Here is a 23,240-nt window from a genome sequence, read left to right on the forward strand (position 1 = left end):
CCTTAGTGCTGTTCTCCTTGCTGAGAGCGACGTCATTCAGCTCCCGGTCTATTTCATTAGCCATGTTCTTCGAAATGCCGAACTACGGTACTCCATGGTTGAAATTTTCGGCCTTGCTCTTTTTATAGCAGTCAAGAAGTTAAAACCTTACTTCTTGCACATCCGGTTGTAATTTACACAGATCAACCCCTCAAGCGGCCAATGACAACTTTGGAGTCATCCGGCAGGATGCTTAAATGGGCTATTGAAATGCAAAGTCTTAAAATCTCTTTCGAACCAAGGAAGGCAATGAAGGGTCAGGCGTTTGCCGACTTCATTGTCGAAATGACAAGGCCGGTTGAGCCGGAGAATTTTGACCAGGTTTGGAAAGTGTATGTAGACGGGAGTTCTACTATGAATGGCTGCGGTGCAGGGATTATATGCCAGTCTTTTAAAGGGGACAAGTATGAATATGCACTACGGTTCAAGTTTTAAGCCTAAAATAATGAGGCGGAATATGAAGCCCTGCTAGCCAGTAACCGCATGTGCAAGGCGGCAGGGGCAAGAAAAGTTGACGCCTGCTCTAATTCACAACTAATTGTTAGCCAATACTATGGTGACTTGATTGTTAGCCAATATTATGGTGACTATGAGACCACCCACCCGGCTATGATCGAATATCTGCAGGCGATCAAAAATGAGGTCGGGACCCTTGATGAATTTCATCTAAGTCAAGTGCCTAGGTTAGAAAACAATCAGGCAGATGCTCTCTCTAAGTTGGCATCATATGCCTCCTATGATATGCCTAGGTTAGTATTTTGGGAAGTTATGGGAAATAGAAGTATTGAACAGGATCCCATTGGAATTCTAGACCGAAGCTCAACTTGGATGGATGGCATCCGAGCTTATCTAGCAGACGACACTCTGCCGGATGTATACTCAGAAGCGACTGCAATGAAAAAAATTGTCGCAAGATTTGAGATTCACAAGGGAGAACTTTTAAAGAAGGGCTATCTACAACCGCTATTGAAATGTGTCACCCTAGAAAGGGGGAAAAAGGTTCTAGAGGATCTGCACTCGGGTTTTTGTGCATCACATATAGGCGGTAGGACTCTAGCATAAAGGGTCAGGCGGCAAGGCTACTTTTAGCCCACTCTTGAGGCAGACGCCATGGAAATGGTGAAGAAGGGATTTGGCAAGCTCATACACCGTTCGGCTACTAACCTGACGGCTATTAACAACCTAGTGCCATTCGCCAAATGGGGCATGGACATTTTGGGCCCGTATACGCCTGCTGCAGGCGGACAACGATATGTTCTAGTTGCAGTGGACTACTTCACCAAATGGGTAGAAGTAGAGGCGGTCAAAGGCATAAAGACAAAGGATGTCATCTCCTTCATTTAGAGGAATATTATCACCCGGTTTGGGGTACCTATGTCAATGGTCTTTGACAATGGACCTCAGTTTGAGACTCCTACCCTCAAGAACTGGTTGGGAGATCAAGGGATCTCTCATTACTTCGCATTAGTCAGCCGTCCCCAAGCAAACGGCTAGGTTGAAGCCTTCAACAAGCTCATCTCAGACGGCATTAAGAAGAAAATTGAAAGGGCTGGCGGTCTATGGGCAGATAAATTACCTCATGTTCTATGGGCCATCAGAACAACTGAAAAAGGGGCAACCGGTGGGACCCCGTTTCTTATGACGTACGGTGCAGAAGCGTCTTGCCAATTGAGCACTATGAGCCAACCCTTCGAGTCATGCTTTATGACGAAGAGGCTAATTGGGAGGCCATACAACTAGCATTAGACTCACTCCCGGAGCGCAGGGGCAATGCTGCCTTGCGTCATCAGATATACCGTCTGAGAATGACCAGAGCCTATAACAAAAGAGTGCACAAACTGCCCTTAAAAGTGGGGGACTTTGTGTTACGAAAGATGAAGGCAACCGATAGGGCAAATGAACAAGGGAAGTTGACTCATAACTGGGAAAGCCCCTACCGGATCTATGAAGAAGTAAGAGGCAACACCTACCGCCTGAAAAACCCAGAAGGTAGGCAGCTAGCCAGAATTGGAACGTAGACAACCAGAAAAAATACTACTTCTGAGACTCCCAAAATTTTTGTAAATAAAGTTTATCAATGAAAAGTTGCTTTATTTTCAATCATATTTATTACTTTCTGTATAAATACCGTCTGTGCAATGTACAAATGGACTTGTTAAAATTTTATGTCTACTCCAACGTGAGTAGAAATAAGATAAGTCCAAAAACTTAGCAACTATGTGTTGTTCCTTTTGGAATAACCTGATGAGGCCAATGGCCGGATGACATTAATGAGGCCAATGGCCAGATAATATTGAAAACCAGCGCCTGCTCCAACATGAATAGGCATTCGACGACACCCATCCGGGTGAATTCGTCGCAGAGAACATCTCTCATTTGGGTGGTACATTGCTCTACAAACTCAAAAACAAGCGGCCCTACCGATTGTCTAGATTAAAATAACTCGCAGCCATTTGAATGATCAATTGAAACCTGGATAACTTTGGCTACCGCCTGTTTTATAATAGCCGGTAACCGGTTTCTAGGTCGGATATAACCGGTTGTTGCTCAAAAGCACTAAAAATGGTTAAAATTGAAGATCTAAGCTAAGTCAGAACCATAGCAGCTAAAACAATACTCGATTAAACCCGTCAGCTCCATCAAGAGCAAGACATCCGGCGGCATAATTCATCATATAAATCAACTGGCAAAGACTATTAGTCCCAGAAGGATTAAATTACAGTCGGTTGACCTGAATAAACTAAGGAACCTAGACGCCATAGTAAGAATCGTATGTCTTATTGACACCCGCCGGTATTTTCCTGTCATTCCAACTTAGAATAAAACTGAAAACTAATTCAGACGCGGTCAATGACCATCTGATATTTAGCCTGGATGTTCAATGGACGACTGTCTGCTTGGTTTGGGCAATCACCTTGGTGATTGATTGACCCATAAATCAGTCATACCCCTTTTGGGTATCAAAAATTTCTAGGTCAATCAATCCACTTTCGAAACCAAGCGTACATTCGTCTAGGGGCAATCACTCCTACTGCATCTGGAAAACCGCATGTATTAGGCTACTTAGAAAAATATGTGCATGTTGAAAAAATTGCAAATTGAAAAACTAATGCAAGTTGCAAAGATTGGCAAAACCGACACAGTCGGTAAATCATAATATAAAAAAATCAACCAAAAGGCTGGGAGAGAAACTGTTAACCGGATCCCCATCCGGAGAAATAAGAATGTGGAAATAACAAGAAATACACGGCACGCAGGCCGGAAAGCAACTATAAGCTGAAACTACTGAGACGGAGTCGGGGGAGTATCCTTAGCAGGCGGAGTTGGGGCAGAGTTCACTTGAGCTTCAACCTCCGCCTCCTAGTGCTCTTCTTCCTTTTCCTCCTCTGCGTCATCATCATCATCGCCCTCCTCGTCGGCTGCAAGCTCCTTCTTAACCCACTCTTGGAAAGGCTCAGGTTCCGGCTCCCCTCCCACCCTTATTGAGAAGACAAGATCCGAGTACCTGTAGGCTAGATCCCAGATGTTGTACTCGGCCTCCGGATACACCAGTTCCCAAGCCATCCTCATCCGTTCTTCGCAGTCATGCTCATTCTCCTCAATGAGCCGGTTCTGATCAGCTTCTAGAGTGGCCTTGAAGTTGCCCCGAGAGGCGACCATCTCCTTCTGCAAATGGTCGATGTCTGCTTTAAGAGTGGAGTTCTCCTTCTTGGTCTCCTCTAAGGACTTGAGACCCGCCTGAGCATTTTTCAGCTCCTACTCAGCATTGTCAAGCTCCGCCTCCAGATTTGAGGCGTTCAGATTAGCCTCATTGAGGGCAGCCTTGAGCTGCTTGATGGAGTCCGCATGTGATAAGAGATCAGCTTTAGTCTCAAGATCATGAATTAGCATTTGATACTGAGCAACGTCAGTGATATCAGATGCATCTCTCTTGGCCTGTGTTACCTCTTCCTACTTCCGGGCATACGGCTTTTTTAGCCCCTCTACTCGCAGCATCGTCTGAATAAATGCAAACGGTGTTAGAAAAGCAGCCGGCAATACACTTGAAAGATAGTAAATAAAACTATTGTACCTCAGACAGCATAGCAAGGATACGGTTAACATTGAATGTTTGAATCCCGGGGATGGCTTCGTTGTCCTCCTTGGGGACAGCCTTCAGCATGGCCTTGGAGTACTGCTGTAAATCCGGCCACCGAGGGGATTAATCTGCACCAGAAGTTAGATATAGTGAGAAAGTGACATATGCGCCACCAACGGATTGCTGGCTGCCCGAAGATCCTTCTGATTGAAGTTGGGAATGTGACTTGACCCACATGGGCCAACCCAACTCAAGGGGAGAGTTGAAGGGATCTACAATACCTTAGGGATAAGGCTGAGGTTTGGATCCCCTACAGCCGTTGCAGAATCGCTTGCAGCTTTGGGTGGCTGTCCACCCTTCGGTACCTCAGAGGCACCCGGCTGGAAAGAAAGGTCAATCCCCAGACTGGAGTTTCTGATACTCTTTACCCCAACGGTCAGACGGCTTTTGTCAAGCGGAACCCTAGAAGACGTTTGAGCAGACGATGTTTTTCTGGATTTATTGGAGCTGGTGACCTCGTCACCCGGCCTCTATCTGATTGATTTGGAAAGGGATCTAGGAGCTCCCTTGCCTCCATCCTGAAAAACGAACCAAATGTTAAGCATACAGTCGTCTCATTATCGCCTATATACATAAATAAGGAAAATGGGGAAGAAACTGGGGCAGGTGGTTTATACCTGGCTTTTAGCCGCTAGTGCGGCTTTCTTCTTCTCCGCATTTTCCCTGCGGATGTCTGCTACAGAACGAGCAGGAATTTTGTTTTCTAGGAGCATTCTTCTAGCGGTTTCTGCAAAAAAGAACCGTCTGTCAGACCATCAAGTAGGCAAAACAAGTTAGAAACACTACATAGCAAAGTATTGCCGGATGCATGGTCTACATACGTCTGTAAAATTTGGTGCTCAACCCACAGGCGGATAGGTACGCCTCATCTCTCAAAAATTCATGCTTGGGTACCCAGTTCTTGGGAACGCTTATTAATTCTCCGGTTGAGCTAGCGGTGGTTGTAAGCTTAAAAAACCCCACCTCTATTAATCTTTCATAGTCCTCATCCGGGACTTGGGGAAATTTGCACTTTTGCCCTAATAGATTTGGCTTCTTGTTATACGTGCGGTACAATAAGTTATTTTGCTGCTTGGGGGCAGAAACCAGATAGAACGGTTCTTCCAGTCAGACCAATTAGACAGTTTGTCTAGGGTCATTAAGTATTTGGGGTAGGTGGTCAGGGTACACCACGCCCGCCAGCCGCTTGGGCTACGGCTCAGATAATGCATGTGGGCAAAAGCCTTCTAGCCTGGGTGAAGGCCCTGCATCTCACAGGCGGCAATGTAACCCAAAATGTTAACCCAAGAATTAGGGGTTAAGTGCCACACTCCTAGGTCATATCCTTGAAGGATAGCCTTGATCGTATCATGGAGGGGGAAGCAGAGACCGGCTAGGAAGGCCGCCTCATAGCAGCCAAAGAAGTTATTGGCATTTGGTTGGTCATCCTTCCAGGCAATGGTACCCAATTCAGGTGGCACCCGGATGACATAACCCTCACCAAGAGGACGTTTGGACGTGAAGACCTCCAGGTGCTTCTCCATGTTTGCCCTGTCTCTGGCAGAAACATGGATTCAAAAAGGGTCCCCCTCATCATTCCACTTTAATCTCTCCTCTGCCTCACTATCCTCAATTGGTGATAGTGAGTTGCTGCTCTCTTCAGAGCTAGACCCAGACACAGAGGCGGACTCACTCCCGTCTCCCTCAGAAGCAGCTTCATCCGCCTCCTCAGCGCCAGATACAGAGACGGCTTATTCACCGTCTCCATTTTTAGATTCGAGGATCCCGTCACTTGGAGTGCTGGGTGCACCCATAGGGGATCCTCTTGCTTCCTCAGCCTGTTTTACCTTAGGCGGCGCACCTTCTATGCATACTTCCCTATACTCCGGATCTACAGCCATTCATCTTGTCCTAGCCATAGTGTCCTGCACAGACACGAAGACGGTCGGATTGGGAGATGAACAAGAGTGATCCAGGCACCCAGAGGCGGCACCCCCAGTCCTAAACTCAGCCGTACCAGGTGACCGCCTGCCTACTAAACTATGTTTGTGTCGTGTGTGCTGTTGAAGAACCCATACATGGAATGCTATGTACACAAATGGAAATATACGAAAGAGCTGAGAAGGGGAGAGACGGTACCTTAAAGATGAGCTGAAAAGTAGTCAAGCGTTGACCGGCTGAACTAGCAGGCAGAAATCAGAAAATTGCTTACAAAAGGCTTAGACGGTTGACCGAATGTACCCCCCTGGAATATGGAGAAATGCTTACAAACCCCATAGAAGGTTCTCAGAAATTTTCCTGTCTGTCAAAGGCACAGACGTTTTACAGGTTGTAACCCCTTAGAAAGCAAGAGAATTCTGACAGATACTCAGACGGTTCAGATGATCCCCCGTTTGAGAAAAATGCAGGCGGTAGCCCGGCTGTGTCTAACAGAATGAAGGCAATTGCTTGAAGGATACACAGGCGGTTGTCAAACGTTTTCTCTTTAAAAACGGTTGACTCTTTCTAAATTTTGGAAATGACCAAAAATGGGAAGGGTAAAAAATCTATTTATAGGAGGGTTATTTCAGGGGTGTTCCTGTAATTCTCCTAGAAGGTGAACAGTTAAAACTGTTCACCAGTATCCTAGGACTAGTGTCACAGGTGCCACGTGGCACGCCACGTCATATCTGTGAGGGGGAAATGTTTTGGGTAAAAATACCCAAGGCCACATGGCCCAATAAAATGGTGACACGTGTCACCTTAAGGGAGGTTCAAAATGAACTAATCCTTTACTGACATGTGGCATCCCCAATCATTAGGAAAAAGGCAACCCTCAAGGCCCAATTCCCGGGATAGCCTACCATTCCTAGGTTTCCGTAACCTAGGATGGCGACACACATCCCAAGACCCTATAAATAGGGAGATATTCCCACATGGGAAAGGCATTCAGAGATATACACAAAACATTCACTGAAAACAGAGCAATCATTAATTGCAGATATTTACCTATCACCTCAGAGAATACCCTCGATCTTTACTTTCTGCGCTTTTTACATCATCTGAACACGTTCTAACTTGATCATCAGAGGCGGAACTCCACCCCAACGGAGTCTCCGTTGTTTTGCAGGTACAGGGGCCCGGAATCTAGTTTTCGAATTGTAACTCTCCCGAGGGACACTGAAAATCCCGAAACAATATTGTTTTCTCTTTTTATATATTTATTATTAAAGATTTACTCTTTTGTTTTTGATAATATATAATTAACACTCATTAAGTATCAAATTTATTTAAACATGGTAACTTTGTTTGTAAATTCTATATTAATAAAATACATTATCGAGTTGCTCACGAGCTTATCGAGTCGAGTTAAAGCTTGCTCAACTCGTGCTCGTTAATATCTCGAGTCGAGTCGAATTCGAGTCGAGCTAACTCGAGTTGAGTTTTGACCGAGTCGAATTCGAGTTGCTCGCGAGCTGCTCAACTCGATTAGCACCTCTATTTACTGCTATGTTGATTTATTTTCAATTATTTGGAGTTACAAACTAGAATAAGTTAATTTTCTTATTCTAGAATGTAACTCCAAATAATTTATCACCAACTATTTTTATTCTAGTTCATAACTCCAAATAATTTATCACCAACTATTTTTAATTTACAACGGTATTCTTATGAACTGAACTAGTAAATGATTAAATAAAAGATAGTAAATGATACAACTATATTCTTATATATGAACTGAACTAGTAAATGATTTTATAAAATAGTTACAAACTAGAACAAGGAAATTCTTATGATTTCCTTATGAACTGAACTAGTAGTTCCAAATAAAATAGTAAATGATTAAACATACAATCAATCAAAGAAAAATTCACATGATTTTTTTTTATAAAATAATTAAAAACTAGAACAAGGAATTCTTATGATTTCCTTATGAACTGAACTAGTAACTCCAAATAAAATAGTAAATGATTAAACATATAATTAATCAAAGAAAAATTCACATGATTTTTTTTGAAGTTTATTTTTCAACCGTGAGATTTTGTTTTTTCAATTTAGAGCATTATTTTTTACTACAATAAAATTCCTTTTTATTAGACAGTAGACAATTTAAAAAAGGAAAAATTAGAAAATAATCCCAACTTTGGATTATTCTGGAATAATCCTAACTTTGGGGTTGTTGATTTTCTTCAATCCCAAACCGGTCAACAAAAAGTCAATGACCTATTATAACAGGTTATGTGCCACGTGGCAAGCTGCGGTTGATCCAAAAGATAAGAAAAATTAAGAAAAATAATAAAATTTAAAAAAAAAAAAAGGAAAACCCAGAAAACCCTTATCCCCTACCCGACCACCGTAACCCCCCCCACCACCTGCCGCTAGACAGCCGCGCCTACCCCTCCGTTCTCCTTCCCCAATGCTGCGTTGCTTTCCCACCAATCCCCTGTGCTGACGTTGCGACCCACCTCCACCCCAAATCCCCTCCTTTTCCGATTCAGTTTTCCGCCTCTACAACCGAAACTCCCTTTAAACCCCTCCAACCATTCGAAACCCCCTCAAAACCCCTCCCCCACTCCCGAAAACCTCCAACAGCCACTTCCTCACCGTCGAAAACCCTAGCCGCTAGGGTTTCGGGGTAAGGAGTGGCGATTGGAAGTTTTCGAAGTGGGGAGGGATTTTAATGGTGATTGCGTAGGGGTTTCGGGGAGGGGGGACAGTGGTTTAGAGGGAAGCAGCCAGAGCGGCGACTTTAGTGGTGGGGGAGGGACGACGGTCTGGCGAGGGAGGAGGCTGGGCTGGGCGGGTTACCGAATTTCTTGGGGTGGTTGGGATTTTGGCTGGAGTGGTTTTTTTTTGTTTTTTTTTAAACAATTAATTTGCGACACGTGTCATTTTAACAAAAAAAAGTAAATTAACCCTTTCAACCAGTAATCGGTATTTGGGATTGAAGAAAATCAACAACCCCCAAAGTTCGGATTATTCTAGAATAATCCAAAGTTGGGATCATTGAAACAAATTGTATGAAAGTTGGGATTATTATTTCTAATTTTTCCTTTAAAAAATGAAAGTAATTGCACTACTTACAATTTGCATGTGCCAATATCGAAAACAAGAGAAATATTACAACGATAGACAAAATGATGCTTGATTTCATTGTTATTGATAAAAAAATGGAGAGCGAGATTATTATTAAACCCTATAACTTAAAAAGTGTTAGAGGAGATGGTGAAAGAATGGGGAATTGGAGTTGTGGAGCAGAGGAAAAGAAAAGTTTCACATGTATTAGTTAAAAATCACAAACAACAGATCAATAAAGTACCATTAATCAGGTCCGACCTTTAGCATGTGCAGGGTGAGCAATTGCACAGGGCCCATAAGTTATTAGGGCCTCAAATCAATTTAAGCATATAAGAAATCAGTTATTATCATTTTAAGAATTTCTGTGTGTAGCTCAATGGTCTAATAATGTTGTGGCTTTTTCTCAAGCAGTTTAAGGTTTGATTATTGTGACTGTTACTTTTTTTTTTTTGGTACCTACACTTGATTTTCTTATCCCCACATGACACAATAATAAATGTCTACTAAGTTTTAAAAATTCTTCACCCTACTATCTCATCACCAATAAGCAACACTCCAAAATCATACACATCTAACAAATACATTGATTCAAAATCAAGGAAAGCATATCAGCAAAAAGTATAAACAAGGAAATTTTAAGTAAAAAAGACCACATTTTATTTGCTGGACTAATAATATCCAAAAAAGCGAGAAAGGGTTTGATCTTATCTTTAGGTATCAACCCTTAAAAATTTTAACAAACTTGATAAAGCATCCACGATTTGCTTGTAATTGTGATTGTTAAAAAGTTGCATTTAATTTTATATTATCAATTGAATAAGGGCGCAATTTATATTTCATCGCACCACGGAGCCTCCATATACTTTGGGACAGCCCTGCCATTAATCCATTATTATGATATTTTAAAAGTATATATTGAGACATAATTATTTAATTTTCCTTATTTGATAAATTTTATTTATTTATTTATTTTTTATAAAAAAACTACATACTCTCTGTTTTTTAAAAATGCATCACTTTGATCGAATTGAAACATTTGCCGAGATGCAACTTTGACCTTTAATATCTATAATTTCTGAAAAGTAAAAATGTAACAAAATTATAATCTATTAAGTTATACTAAAAGCGAATAACCAATGACACTTGTCATTATCTTGTGAAAAATTTTCCCGCCTATTTTGCTGTTTTTTTTTTTTTGGCAAAATATTTAAGTAAACTATTTATACCTTATGATATTTTCTTTTCAGTTTGATAATCATATTCTATATATACCCAAATAAAATATTTCTGCATACCTTTTATATACTTTGTACAGAGTATTTTGTAATACTATTATCAAAAATATTTATCAACCGTGCATTGCACGGGATTTTAACCTAATATGAAAATATACATTGTGACTAATCTAATGATATATCATATAATAACATTTATTTACTTTATAAAAGTAAAAAAAATAGGTCATGGATGATATGTGAATAGTGCAAAAGTCAAAATGACACATTTTAAAAAACGGAGGGTAATAAGAGTAAAAAAGTTTGGCATTGCAATAGAAAAATAAACGAATAGTATACTATATAATTTACACTCTCGACTTATTAATAAACGAGGGGGTGTAGCTCATATGGTAGAGCGCTCGCTTCGCATGCGAGAGGCACGGGGTTCGATTCCCCGCACCTCCATATTTCAACAATTTTTTAATTACTTTATTTTCTCAACCCTTTTATAATATCGACTTTAATTTTATTTTTTTTTTCTAAATCTTTTTATCCAGTCTGATGACGTGGAATATGGCAATCTCTTTAATTCAACCTCTCATTCGTCATCCTCTTCTTATAAACTCCCTCCCACTCACAGAGGAGAGAGAAAGTAGAGCTTCTCCAATTTCTGCCATGGCACTCAACTTTACTTCTCCACTCATTCTCTCTCCTCCCTCCAACTCTCACCACCATAAAACCATGTTCCTCTTCCTTCTCCGAAACAATCTAGAACCTTCCTTTCCTTCTTCTTCTTCGTCTTCTCTCAATTTCTGGAATTCTTCCGCCATTAATTTCGCTGTTCGAGCTTCAACCAGTAACGCTCAAAACGACGTCGCTGATGAAGAAGAAGGAGGAAGAGGAGAGAAGGTATTGTTGGATGATGAAGCGATTAGTCGAGCTTCGAGTATGAAGTATGCGAGTGAAGTTCTTCAAATGATTGTTGAAAGTAGAAGTGAAAATGGCGGAATTGGAGGTGTTGTCAGTTGCGAGGATTGTTGTAGAATTATTAATTCTGCAATTTTGTGCAATAATTCTGATTTGGCTCTCTCTGTCTTCAATGCTATGCGTTCTTCGGCTTTCGATCAAGGTATTATGTAAACGATTTTGATATATGCAGTTTTATCGCCGATTATAGTTATTTTATCAGTGTTGTTACTGTTTGATTACTGATTAATCTTTTTATTTGCATGAGCTTTATACATATAATTCATTTGTTCAATGATTTCTGCTAATTGTACAATCATATTATAGGCGTTATTTATGTTTGATTAATAATTAATCTTATTTGCATAAGCTTTATATATTATTTTCAATTTTCCGATAATTTCTGCTAATTACAGGAAGAAATGAAATTAGGTTAGTTTTCCAATAAATTATATCTCTGATTCGACTGATTGTTCCACAAGGAGTTTTGCGGTTTTGCCACAATTTACATTCTAAGTTTAAACTTGTTGAATTTTTTCCGTACAATATCAAGTTTTTATAATTAATAATTGGGAAAATGGAAACTAATAATAATGGTCAAAATTAGAGTTAAAGTGGAACAACTGAAAAACAGAGGAAGTATATCAAATAAATATTCAAGTAATGATGGTTGAAGTTTAGAGATGTAAAATGTAATGTTGTCTAATGTTAAGTGCTTAATGTTTCGACTTTTAGATTCTTATATTTAGCTCTTATGCTTGCTTTGCATATATATTTTTTGCAGTTCATTGGATATATATGGAATCTTGTGAAGTAGTACAATTATATGATGTGAATTTGGTTGAGTTTTTGTTTAAGCATGGTTGTATCTTGTAATCTTGTATGGTATGAATATTTGCTATCTAAGTTGCTCCTGTATTGCGTCATGATCTTATTGGCATTAACGCTTTATAAGTAGTAAGTATACATGAGTTATCGCATTGATTGTGGATTGTAAAATTGCAGTCTTAAAGGAGAATGGTGGCGTTGTTGCGAGATGGAAATGGCCAAGGCCGGATTTAAACACTTACACAACATTAGCCATTGGTCTAGCTGCTTCATTGAGGGTAACCGATGCCCTAAAAATCGTTGATGAAATGTGCCGAGTTGGACTTTCTCCTGGGGAAGAGGTTAGAGCTAGCCTTAATTTGCTTAAATTTGATAATCTTGTAACTAGATATGGTGTTTAGTGGTGTACTCTTTGGTGAAGCGTACAAGAACTTATTTTATCCACATAATTCTTGGGATTCTGTACTTAACATGGTGTGATTTGTTAAATAATGGTGTTTGTATTTGCAGGTCCCTTTTGGTAAGATAATAAAATGCCCGACTTGCATGGTTGCTGTTGCTGTTGCACAACCCCAACAGGGTATTCAAGTATGCATGTCAAGGTCTCTTGTGGTTTTCTGATACATTGCATCAAAATTGAAGTCAAGAGCTCATATATATTACAGTCATGGCAGTACTCTTTTTTTTTTGGGGTGGGTTGAGGGACTGAAAAAGCATATAATAACACCTCACTCAAGTTTTCAGACACCAATTCACTGTAACAGTCTTAGACAATATCAGTCACTACTAATGTAAATCAAAAGAATTCAGAGAATGCACAATTAATATTACCATATATCACTCTTGTTTGGCCCTGATATGAAGTGCTTGGTTATCTATATGCTATTAGATTGCTCAATTAATTTCCATATGATCTTTTGTAGGTAGTATCTTGTGCAAAGTGCCGCTACCAGTACGAGCTTGTTTCTGGAGATATCGTTAATATTGAGTCAGAAGAAATCAGGTTAGCATATAAATCTAGTCTTCAAGTCCCTAATACGAAGTATTAGCTTTGTAATGTCTAGACTTGATACTGGAAAAGAATTATGCTGTTTCTCCATTCTATGTTGTAATAAGCATAGTTTACAAAATACTTTTAAAGGTGTTGCCAGGAATATTTAAAATGAAAAAAAAAAAAATAAAAAAAAAATAAAAAAAAAATAAAATAATAATAATAATAAATAAATAAATAAAAAAAGAGCTCCCTGCATTTGTTTTACAGTTTTCTGAAAGAAAAAGTATGTTTTGTGGTTTTGATCCTGTTACATTTACTGTCTCTAAGGATCTCATCCTGCCGAACGCAGCATGGATATTCCAGCGTGGAGAAGATGGCTGGGATTTCTTCGAACAAAAAAGCAAACAATTCCTTCTGCTGTCCATTCTATTGTGGTATGAAACTCTTACACAATATCTCTAATTCACTGAAAAACATGAAGATTTTCGGTAGTATGATTGTTTTGCAAGGTGTATTGTAATTGTTTTTTCTTTGAAAGTGATCTTATAAGTTACATTTACATTTTCAGATCCAAACCCCATCTGGAAATGCTCGCACACATAGATTTGCGACTTCAACACCTGATGTCCCAGCACAGCAAGGAGAAAGAGTCACTTTAGCCCTAGCAGCTCCATCAAGTGTCTTCAGAGAGGTTGGTCCCATTAGAATTAGTCCTAAAGCCCCAAAGTATTACCCTTCAGAACCTCTTTGCTTGACAAACCATCGAGACAGCCGTGAATCTCTTCTTCTAAGAGCCCCTTCTGCAGATAGCAAACCATCTTTGCTTAATCCATCCGTTGTCCTTCCACTTCTTGTGTTACTGGCCTCTGGAGATGCTGCCTCTGGTTTTATTAACCCCAGCTTGCCTCAGCTCTTGCCTGCTGCAGCTGCAGCTTCTTTTGCCATAGGTGCCACTTTAAACACGGTGGTCTTGCCACAGTTGGGGCAGGTAAGCCTATGTATGCTCATGCTCTTAAGTGTGCCTTCGATTATTTTTTCCCTTCTCACTTGTTTGGATGGGGTACATGACTACATTCCTAGCCCTAATAGAAGTATATAGCAGTGGTTCAGGACGGTCATTTATTCTTTAATTCTCCGGAATTTCGTCTCATTTTGTTTGGTTATCAACACACCAAAAAATCTAGAATCAAAGTATAGTAAGATGTAAAGAAGGAATCAAGTAACTTCCTCTGTCTATAATAAGAAGTAAAGAAAATTATGTCAAGCCAAATCTTTTTGTACGTGAACAAAAAATATGACTCTCATGTAGTCTCTGCTTCCAGCTGCCTCAGAGGATGGCAGACGCAATTGCTATAAAGCAGCAACTTCTGGCACAGTACGATTTGCTTCAGTCTCGCATCAAGGATCTTAAAGATACTGCTGAAAATGAGGTATGTGGAATATAATGATCCCTCTACTGATACTATGTAGATTGATTCTAAATTTGTAGATTGTGATCACCTGATGAACATTCAGAAGAGAAACAAAAGAAAATCAAGTAATAATGTCTTGATTAAAGTTCATGGCTTTCAATCTTTCATAATTCCTGAGCATTATAATTTCAACATGAGTTAAAAAAAAATGAATGGAGCTAACTGTGAGTCTTGTTCACATGTTTTCCTTCGTTGTGAACTGGCTAGCTTTCTTTGTAGAAAATTCTTTGTGAGACTTGGATGAGCTCTTTGATAAATCAGGAGTTGTTACAGATTGAATTGGTTGGTTTTGATAGGATGAAAGAGAAGAATTTTATTTGGTGAAATGCAGTTATGACAGTCTTATAATGTGTTTTAGCTGGAAAGATATGGTCGATTTTTTAAGGATGTAACTATTCTGCGTGATTTGCTATGGAATAATATGACTATGCTAGCTTCTTTATGGGCTAATGCAGCTTGAGCTTTAAGTTGATTTTAGAACCTTTTTTTTTTTCCCCTTGAAAGCAAATAAAATGAATGGAGGTCTTTTGATGTATTAAAATCGTGGTTATTTTTTACGGGCATTATAGTTGATTTAAGTTGGTATTTAGAGGTTCTAATTCCTGTGTTCGCTTTATTCGAGTTCCATATTTCAGATACCATTCTCGTGATACCCATTTATCTAGTATTTACCAAGCAAATAAAGGAAACAAAGACTTGCAATTACTTCATGTGATGAATTAGTGTACTGAAATTTTAATGACTACGTATAGTGTGGACATAAGAGAATGAAAGAAGAGTGAGCATCAATGTATTAATCTACTTTAGTATCATGGATTTGGTATGAGCTTGCATACAGTTCGGTTATATCAATGAGCCAAAGATCACATTCTCTTAAATCAATTTTTCTTTAGATTGTTCATTTGTTTGATATCAAGTATAACTTTTCTCTCCTGCCAGGTTTGGATGTTGGCTCGAATCTGCCAGTTGGAGAACAAAATTTTTGCCGTGGGTGAACCTTCTTACCGGTGATTACACTGAAAAAGTTTCATAACTATTCATTGGTCTTATGAAGTTGATATATTTTAGAGAGTTGATGTAATACCTTTTTCTTACAGTGCTAGAAGAAATAGAATCAAAAGGGTGCGTGAAGGTCTGGAAAACTCCCTTAAAGGACGTATGGAGCTTATTGATAGCTATGCCAGGGTATGTTCTACCACTTGAATATTACAGAGCTTGTATTATGTTCATATTACATTGTTTCAACACTTTTTTTTCCTGGTTGCAGATATCTTCTATGATAGAAATTGAGGTGGAATTGGACACAGATGTTCTTGCAGCCGAAGCTTCTAGCAATACGGTGAACATCAGTTCAACTAGATCTCCTGCTTTCCCTTCCTCCTGTGCGAAATAATCTTTTCAATAAGATTTACTAGTATAACACTTTCATTATTTCTGTTTACAGGAAAATATTGCCAAACAAATAGAGCAACTAATGGAATTGGAAAATCTTGAAGAGGTTAGTCTCGGATTTCACATTCCTTCCTATCACATATCCTGGGGCTGAATCTTGCAGTACTGTATTTAGAATGCTTGTTTTTTCAATCGAATGCATTACCCACTAGAATAATGTTCTCTAAGGTTATCACTAACTTGCTGCTCTGGCATTTTTCTTCTGTACATTCTTTGTTAAATCAGCGATGGAGACAGCAAGTTGAGGCAAACGATGAGGTAGAAAGGCTCCTAAGCAATGAATCACTATCCTCAGAACAGGTCTGAGGCAAGGTGCAAATTTTCAAATCGCAACTATCATTCACTGGATACAAATTAGGTGTTTGTCCGTCTGTTGAATAGTATTTTGCTATACATCGGTGTGCTAACGAACAATCTGCAGATTACCTTGCAATTACGAGTGATCAGAGTCTAAGATAGGATCTTACATCAAGGTGCCGGAACATATTTTAAATTTGAACGTATAGCAGCGCCAAAATTTTCATTACACTTCTCTTTTTTGTTGCATAAGATGTTTATCATTGTATTTTTTTATTTAATACTTCGTATAAAGTATATAAATAAATTAGATATCTAAATTGTTTTATACAAATGGTAGATCAGTAGCACATTAGAAATTTTATTGACGATTGCCAGTTTTTCCTCTTTTAGATGTTCTCGTTTTGATTGTTGTGTAAAAACACTAAGTGCCAAGAGATGACGTCACATCCAAAAAAGTAAAAAATACTGAATAATAATTCAACGAGCACACATTGGAACGCAATTTGATCAGACTCATCCAAAGGCCTTGAGAAAGCCAAGCATAAGAGAAGAGCAACTGAAAAAGTTTAAACATGCCTTACTCGATACAATAAATTGCAGAGCCTGAATTCACTAATTAAACAACAAAATAGAGCATCTATCATCGGGAGTACATGAGTAATGTTGTGAGGCATTCTCCAATTGACAGTTAATTCACAAATAAAACAGACCAACCCAGCCTTTCCCTGATCTCATAGAATCAAGTGGAGTTGCTTACTTTCTTCTGCTGCGCCTTCTCTATGAGAGGCTTCAACTGCTTCTTCTCCGCAAGAATCTTAAGGAAATTGAACAAAAATGGAATATAATTATGCTTCCTGCGAATGTTTTCTGTTCTCCACTTCTTGAACTTCTCCTCCTCCATTACAATCTTCTCTGTAGCAGCTTCAATACCAACATTTACTTCAGCGAGTTGCCGGTTAAGTTCTTCAAGTTTGGTGTTTTCTAGTACCTCTGCAGTCCCTGTCTGTGCAGCAGAGAGTTGTTGTAAAATGCGCTCTCGTTTCCTCTGACACTCCTTAAGCTCCACAGTATACAGCTCTTTCCTGTTTTTGATGACGGCCAAAAGATTAAACCTTATCTCGTTCTTTGAGTACTTCTCAATGCGCTCTTGGATGACAGGCTGAACCTTTTGCAGCCAGTCCGAGTCATTTTGTCCCCCAGTGCAAGGGCCAAGGCTAATGGGCCCCTCCTTCAGCCCATCTAGCTCGTACAAGACTCCTTCATAGGGTAAATAGCTTATAAAATGGTAGACATCATCGTCCTTGGTAGCAGTTTTCTGCTCTTCGGGGACAAAGGGCTCAGGTCTAGCAAAACTATTATGTGCTGTGCGAATGGCTTCACTGTTGTTAATAGCCAGACCTTTAAGTTCGGATGGAAAATTCTTGGTAAACTCTTTCAGATTTGACAGCTCTGGGCCAACATCAACGTCCGGAGAATTTAGAAGAATAGATAAAATTGCTTGCGTCGCACATGCATTGTTAATAACCTGGAAAACAAGTTCAGCACAAAATTTACTACATGCTTTTCCCCAGAAAAATAAATTAAAAATAAATTTTTTTAAATAAACTACTCGTACTTAAATGCTTACCTGGCTAGCAAAAAACAAGTTGGGATTTGGCTCCTTGATGACAGCACGGTCATCTTTTTCCCCAGGACGCCACTTAAACAGGAATATCAACCCATATACAGGCCTGTTATTGGTAAAATATGAGATTCAACATGCATCACTATTTTGCATGAATAAAAATTTTGATAAACAGGAAGATCATTGATGTGTATTCAATGACACTAGAGACGACAACTCACCGCAGACTGTCCAGAGTCTCCAGATCTAGGGAATACAGTTCTTCAACCTGGATCAGCATAATATCAGAGCATAAATCAGTACATGACCACAAAATATTCATTGTTATCAGTGCATCAATCAAGTGTCATTTATTCAAACAAATCAGTTTGCAGAGCCCAATTCATCGTACAAGTGCCAAAGCTTTAATCAGGGACAATGTAAAAACCTCATGTCTGCATCAATCTGAACCTTCTAGATTTTTAATTATATCCAGAAAGCCAGAAGCAACCAAAACACCAGTAAAAAAGTAAGCAATAATGTCCTCTACATCAAGTTCAATACAAGGCAGGTTTTTTCCAACAAGCTAGCTTGGTTCTGATTTTGAAACTAGTAAATATTCATAAATAATCAATTGATTGGAAGCAAGAAAATCTTGTTCTAATTTAGGTAATTCATACTTTTACTTAAAAAAATTCCCTATAATACTCCATAGCTTCTTTTGCTTTTAGCCAATTTACTAACATCTATTATTAAAAACCCAAGTCTTTTCTCTTATCAAGAATAACACATGTAGCTTGATATCCTAGTCCCAAACCCTAGTAACTAGTTGATGAAAGTCGGTGTGGCTTTGTGACTTTCCAATTCCTTAAAAATAAAACTAAAAACCACACCTGAAGCTGATTTTTAGCTGGAAAAGTTAAATGAGCCATAAAGACATTTACGTCATGAATGGAGTAATTTGTTTATAGTTAATCAAGACCAAGTGCCTCATTAATTGGGGCTTTATTCTTACACAACAAAACTCATACTCATATGACCTCCGTGTAAGAACTATATATGGAATTAATAACCAACAATACTCTGATTAGAGATATTGAGAGATTATACCTGAACACCCTTCACTTGCATTTGCTGTATAAGTTCCGTAAATACACCTGAAATTCAACACGTCAGTTGCATTAATAATATTGAAAGAACCATTCAATTGAACATCCAGCAAGGAAATGAAGAAAAATTCATGGTTATACAAGCGATTTATTATTTACAGATACATTCCAAAACAAAGAAATTTCAGTAAAGTAATAATCGGAAATATCTCACAGATTAATGATTCAGGTGTTCTGACCTGAGTTTTTCTACATAGGTAGGAAGCGTTAAATTTTAGTTCAAATAATAAAGTGTTAAAATAACAGTCAACAGGAAATTATTAGGTCATAAATCCCTCATTCATTGCAAAAATACAAATTCCAAATAAAAGCACACGACTTCCCTTCCTTGTCAATGTTATCATTGACTTTTACACTTTGTGTAGATCTCAAATCACCTAAAACTAATCGACAACAATATTGCTCAGCATCACCGAAATCTAGGTTCATTCTGTTTTTTGTGCTCATCTTTTAATTGTTTTAGCTGCTAAAGATGAGAAACTAAGTAAGGTAACCCAATAAGAGGCTTGTAACCAAGACCAATAACAGAGAAACGAAACATCAAATTAACTAACATGTCTCAGGAGGTTTAATCCGTGTAGCAAAAACAAAAAGTAAACATGAACCCAACCACTAGATCAGTACTGCCTTCATATATATGAAAGCAGCCCTACACCAGGAAATATCCATCTTTGGTTCCTACCATACAATCACCGATGAATCTATTACTGCAAAAATCACCACTGGCATAAAACTTCATTTTGTATCACTTAGTACATCACAAACAGTCATCCCTAACTATAGAAAATCTTCCCTATTAACAATTATGGAAACCACTAGAAGGAGAAGTTTAAGAAATTCATTTAGTCATAGTTTCAAACTTTCAATAGCATCTTTTGTAAATGACAGTGGCTAGATCTTCATTTATCCATTAGTCGCATAATGCCACATGAGGCCTTGGCAAGTATGAGAAAAATAGATCATTGGGGAGTTCTCCCAAAGATCAATCTCTTGTCTCAGATCTCGGGGAAGCACTTGGCTGCAAGGCTTCTAAAGTCTGGTCTGTTCAGTAGCCATAGAATGGGAGAAAGGAGAGACACGAACAAACAGAAGAACTAAGAAAGCAAAACAATGGTCAAGCATTAAGCTTGTCCTGATGAAAGCAAAACGATGGTCAAGCATTAGGCATACAGGAGTTTGTGGGAAGGGAAATAGAGGAAGGCAATAAAACAGGTATATAAAACAATTAACATAATGAAGTAATAGGACAAACTACAGTCCTAGGGGCTTTTTTTCTTTCTTTTTTTTCATGGAATTGAGATACGTTCATGTTGAGCACATTTCAAAACACTAGAACAAAAGTCAGGTATGGATTCCGTATTTCCATGCAAAGTCATGTCACTACAAGTGCATTAGTGCAGCAGCAATAATGCCAAGTAAAATAGCTCATTTTTCCTACAGCTAAGTCACTCTTTCCCGACGAATGAAAGATCAATTTCGCTACCACAGTCTACTATTTGTTCCATAATCATTCGGCAAATTTCCTCTATCCTTCAAAATTAAGTACTCGCACGAATTTAGTAATGTAAAACTCTCACTAGTTCGATAATAACTGCATATCAATTGATCCATTAAAGAGCCACACCACATTACCAAACAGAATCGACAAATCCAAGCTTTAAATGCAAACCATATAAGGCCAGTTTCGTCATCACAAAAACTCCACTCAAGAAGAGCTAGAGTAGTATATAAACAAAAGAATTGCTAGAATGATTACCGGAATTCTAGGAGGAAAAAAATCAAATAATAATTAAGCTGGTGCAGCCCTTACACACTTACTTGTTTAATGATTAGACATTTGAATTCAGAAAGGAATTATCAGCTAAACAAGTATGAAACAATCCGCACAAAATCAGAATTTGGAAATCAACTTAGGATTATTTGGATGATAAGCATTGACATAACAAAGTCAAGATTTGAATTCTCGTGTTATACGCTAAAGCAACAAGATATCAAAAAATCTCTACAACGGATTCAACCCTCACAAAAGATGCAAAAAAGTCATACCAGGATCAGACTCGATTGTGCACCACGACATGATTGTAGACAAATGACCTGTGAAGAAAAACAGAAACAAATATAAATCAATACCTTCCCCAAATATATGTCTCTCCGTCATTTTAGGATCAACTCGAAAAAATGTCAGTCACTCCACATTTTACTCAGACACTCATGCAATTTGTCCTAATAAGAGTTATTTTAAGCATGATCGCCAATTGTATTTGAATGGAAAAAAGTCCTCACCAAAAATTCTCTTGCTCACATTCATAGCACTAAAACCCTAACATTACGAATTCAGAGTTGTAGCTAGGACTATCCACACTCTTATCAGTCCACTGTTCATACTCTTTATGATTTAAAATCATCAAGAGCTCGAAAATTCATCAAAAATCACTGCTTTAAATCCGTATTTCACATGATAAACACCGAAAATTCGAGAAAAAATAGAAAATTAATCTTTTATAAAATTTAAATAATTAACCTAAGATAATTGTTCGAGCTTCATATTATAAATAGAACACCGATTAAAAGCCTTAATTTCCAGAAACAATAAAAATAATCAACAAAAGAAATTTTATCACAATTAAACACGTAAGGAAACAAAAATCAGAAGAACATAAAATAAAATGAATTATCTAATGACTACAATTTTCCATAACTTTGAATCACAAATTCAATTTACAGAATTATTTCATCTTTCCGAATTCTAACACTAAAATCAACAACAGAAAACCAATTATACAAGCGAAAAAATATATATATAATCAGTTTAATCAAATTTGAGCGAAATTCGCAAACAATATAGAATTGAATGAATGTAATGATGGAATTGAATTACGAAGAGAGAGAAAAACCTGAAGAGGAAATCTTCAATGAGAGATAACTGTGGAGCTGCTTTGGCGTTGTGCAACAATGGAAGACCTAAACCCCGAGGAGAGAGAAAATAGCTGGTTTATGAAAGAGAGAAAGAAGAAAACTGAGGAAGAAAAAGGAAGATAATCTCACTCTAGTGAAAGGGTGTAAATTGGGCTGAAGAAGATAGACGAATACATTGAATTGGGCTATTGGATTGTTTGTTGATTTATTTGTACAAATTTTTAACTAGACTCTAGTGTATGTAGCTTTTCCTACATCCCCTTTCTATACTACGTCGTTTTATCAAGCAGCTACTTTTGCATAATTTTTTTTCCTTCACTTCTTTACCTTCCATTCAAATAAGTACTGTATATAAACATTTTTATAGACTTCATTTTCTCTCTCATTTCTTTCACCAATTTCATTTTCTTTCTCCTCTTTTTCACCAATTTCATTTTCTCTCTCCTTGGTTTTTTTTTTTTGATTTATTGTTTTTCAATTTTCTCTCTCTTCTTTCAAGGAGATCAATATAAGTAATCCTTACTTTTAATGATAATTAGTCAATTGTTTTGATAATGCTTTGTTTTACAATTGTAATTGGATGATTATAATGATCTAATTTCATAGTTTTTGTTGTATTGACTTTAATTTTGATAATGCTTTGGTTTTGTTATTGTTGTTATTAGTTGATTAATAATTTAGTTTGTATTGTTCATCTAATTCGGGGTTTTTTTTTGTATTTTTGATTGTTGTTTATTCCAGTTTTGTGCGTTTCGTATGAGTATATATTGTTGTTTTAATTTTGCTATTCGATTATTTTTACCAGTTTTGTGCGTCGTAAAAAAATAATCTTAGTTAAAATAATGATCACTTCTGTAACAGTAAATGTTCATTTATATTTAATGTATTTTTTATGTATTAAAATACTTGTATATGTTTATTGTAGTTGTATTTGAATACTTATGTTGTACATGTGAATTTCAATTATTTTCATTGTTTTATAAATGCTATACATTTTAACTAGTGAATATATTTTATATTTGTTCTGTTGTAATAATGTTCATTTATGTAATTATAAATGTTCATTTATATATATACTTGTGTTTATGGAATTATATGTTGTACATGTG

At 37.8% G+C, this 23,240-nt stretch overlaps 2 protein-coding genes and 1 non-coding gene across 7 annotated transcripts; 2 read left to right on the forward strand and 1 right to left on the reverse strand.

The window, feature by feature from the left end:
- The first annotated feature begins 10,752 nt into the window (after positions 1 to 10,752).
- On the forward strand, positions 10,753 to 16,832 carry LOC110719690. Of its 5 annotated transcripts, XM_021898668.1 has the most exons (12): positions 10,785 to 11,560; positions 12,403 to 12,566; positions 12,736 to 12,813; positions 13,149 to 13,228; positions 13,569 to 13,653; positions 13,788 to 14,207; positions 14,542 to 14,649; positions 15,631 to 15,698; positions 15,789 to 15,876; positions 15,959 to 16,030; positions 16,136 to 16,189; positions 16,369 to 16,832. In XM_021898668.1, the coding sequence occupies exons 1-12, from the start codon at positions 10,993 to 10,995 to the stop codon at positions 16,447 to 16,449; spliced, it is 1,866 nt and encodes a 621-aa protein (XP_021754360.1). In that variant the 5' UTR covers positions 10,785 to 10,992; the 3' UTR covers positions 16,450 to 16,832. The 5 variants fall into 5 exon arrangements, 2 of the variants coding, with proteins under 2 accessions (XP_021754361.1, XP_021754360.1); XR_002511155.1 differs by lacking the exons at positions 15,959 to 16,030; positions 16,136 to 16,189; positions 16,369 to 16,832 and having other exon boundaries at positions 10,753 to 11,560; positions 14,529 to 14,649; positions 15,631 to 15,678; positions 15,789 to 15,824; XR_002511156.1 differs by lacking the exons at positions 15,959 to 16,030; positions 16,136 to 16,189; positions 16,369 to 16,832 and having other exon boundaries at positions 10,754 to 11,560; positions 13,788 to 14,217; positions 15,789 to 15,857.
- Positions 10,824 to 10,896, forward strand: TRNAA-CGC. Its single transcript has one exon. It is a non-coding gene; the product is annotated as a tRNA-Ala (tRNA).
- An 87-nt stretch (positions 16,833 to 16,919) lies between the features above and the next one.
- On the reverse strand, positions 16,920 to 22,307 carry LOC110719691 (ubiquitin carboxyl-terminal hydrolase 2-like). The gene is made up of 6 exons (XM_021898670.1): positions 22,110 to 22,307; positions 21,262 to 21,309; positions 19,157 to 19,203; positions 18,289 to 18,335; positions 18,071 to 18,173; positions 16,920 to 17,968 (listed from the first exon to the last, which is right to left on the reverse strand). Exons 2-6 carry the CDS (start codon positions 21,290 to 21,292, stop codon positions 17,183 to 17,185), a joined length of 1,014 nt encoding a protein of 337 aa, XP_021754362.1. The 5' UTR covers positions 21,293 to 21,309; positions 22,110 to 22,307; the 3' UTR covers positions 16,920 to 17,182.
- Between the last annotated feature and the right edge of the window lie 933 nt (positions 22,308 to 23,240).

This window comes from Chenopodium quinoa, unplaced genomic scaffold, assembly GCF_001683475.1.
Source record: "Chenopodium quinoa cultivar QQ74 unplaced genomic scaffold, ASM168347v1, whole genome shotgun sequence".
NCBI classification, from domain to species: Eukaryota; Viridiplantae; Streptophyta; class Magnoliopsida; order Caryophyllales; family Amaranthaceae; genus Chenopodium; species Chenopodium quinoa.

Bases quoted from the DNA above. Each gene is read 5' to 3' on its own strand.
- LOC110719691 (XM_021898670.1), bottom strand. From the start codon at position 21,292: ATGTCGTGGTGCACAATCGAGTCTGATCCTG. The intron at 18,336-19,156 runs GTATAATCTCTC...ATGCTGATCCAG, and splicing joins TGCAAGTGAAGGGTGTTCAG to GTTGAAGAACTGTATTCCCT. The intron at 17,969-18,070 runs GTAAGCATTTAA...CTTGTTTTCCAG, and splicing joins ACTTGTTTTTTGCTAGCCAG to GTTATTAACAATGCATGTGC.
- LOC110719690 (XM_021898668.1), top strand. From the start codon at position 10,993: ATGACGTGGAATATGGCAATCTCTTTAATTCAACCTCTCATTCGTCAT. The intron at 11,561-12,402 runs GTATTATGTAAA...GTAAAATTGCAG, and splicing joins TTCTTCGGCTTTCGATCAAG to TCTTAAAGGAGAATGGTGGC. The intron at 16,031-16,135 runs GTGAACATCAGT...TTCTGTTTACAG, and splicing joins CCGAAGCTTCTAGCAATACG to GAAAATATTGCCAAACAAAT.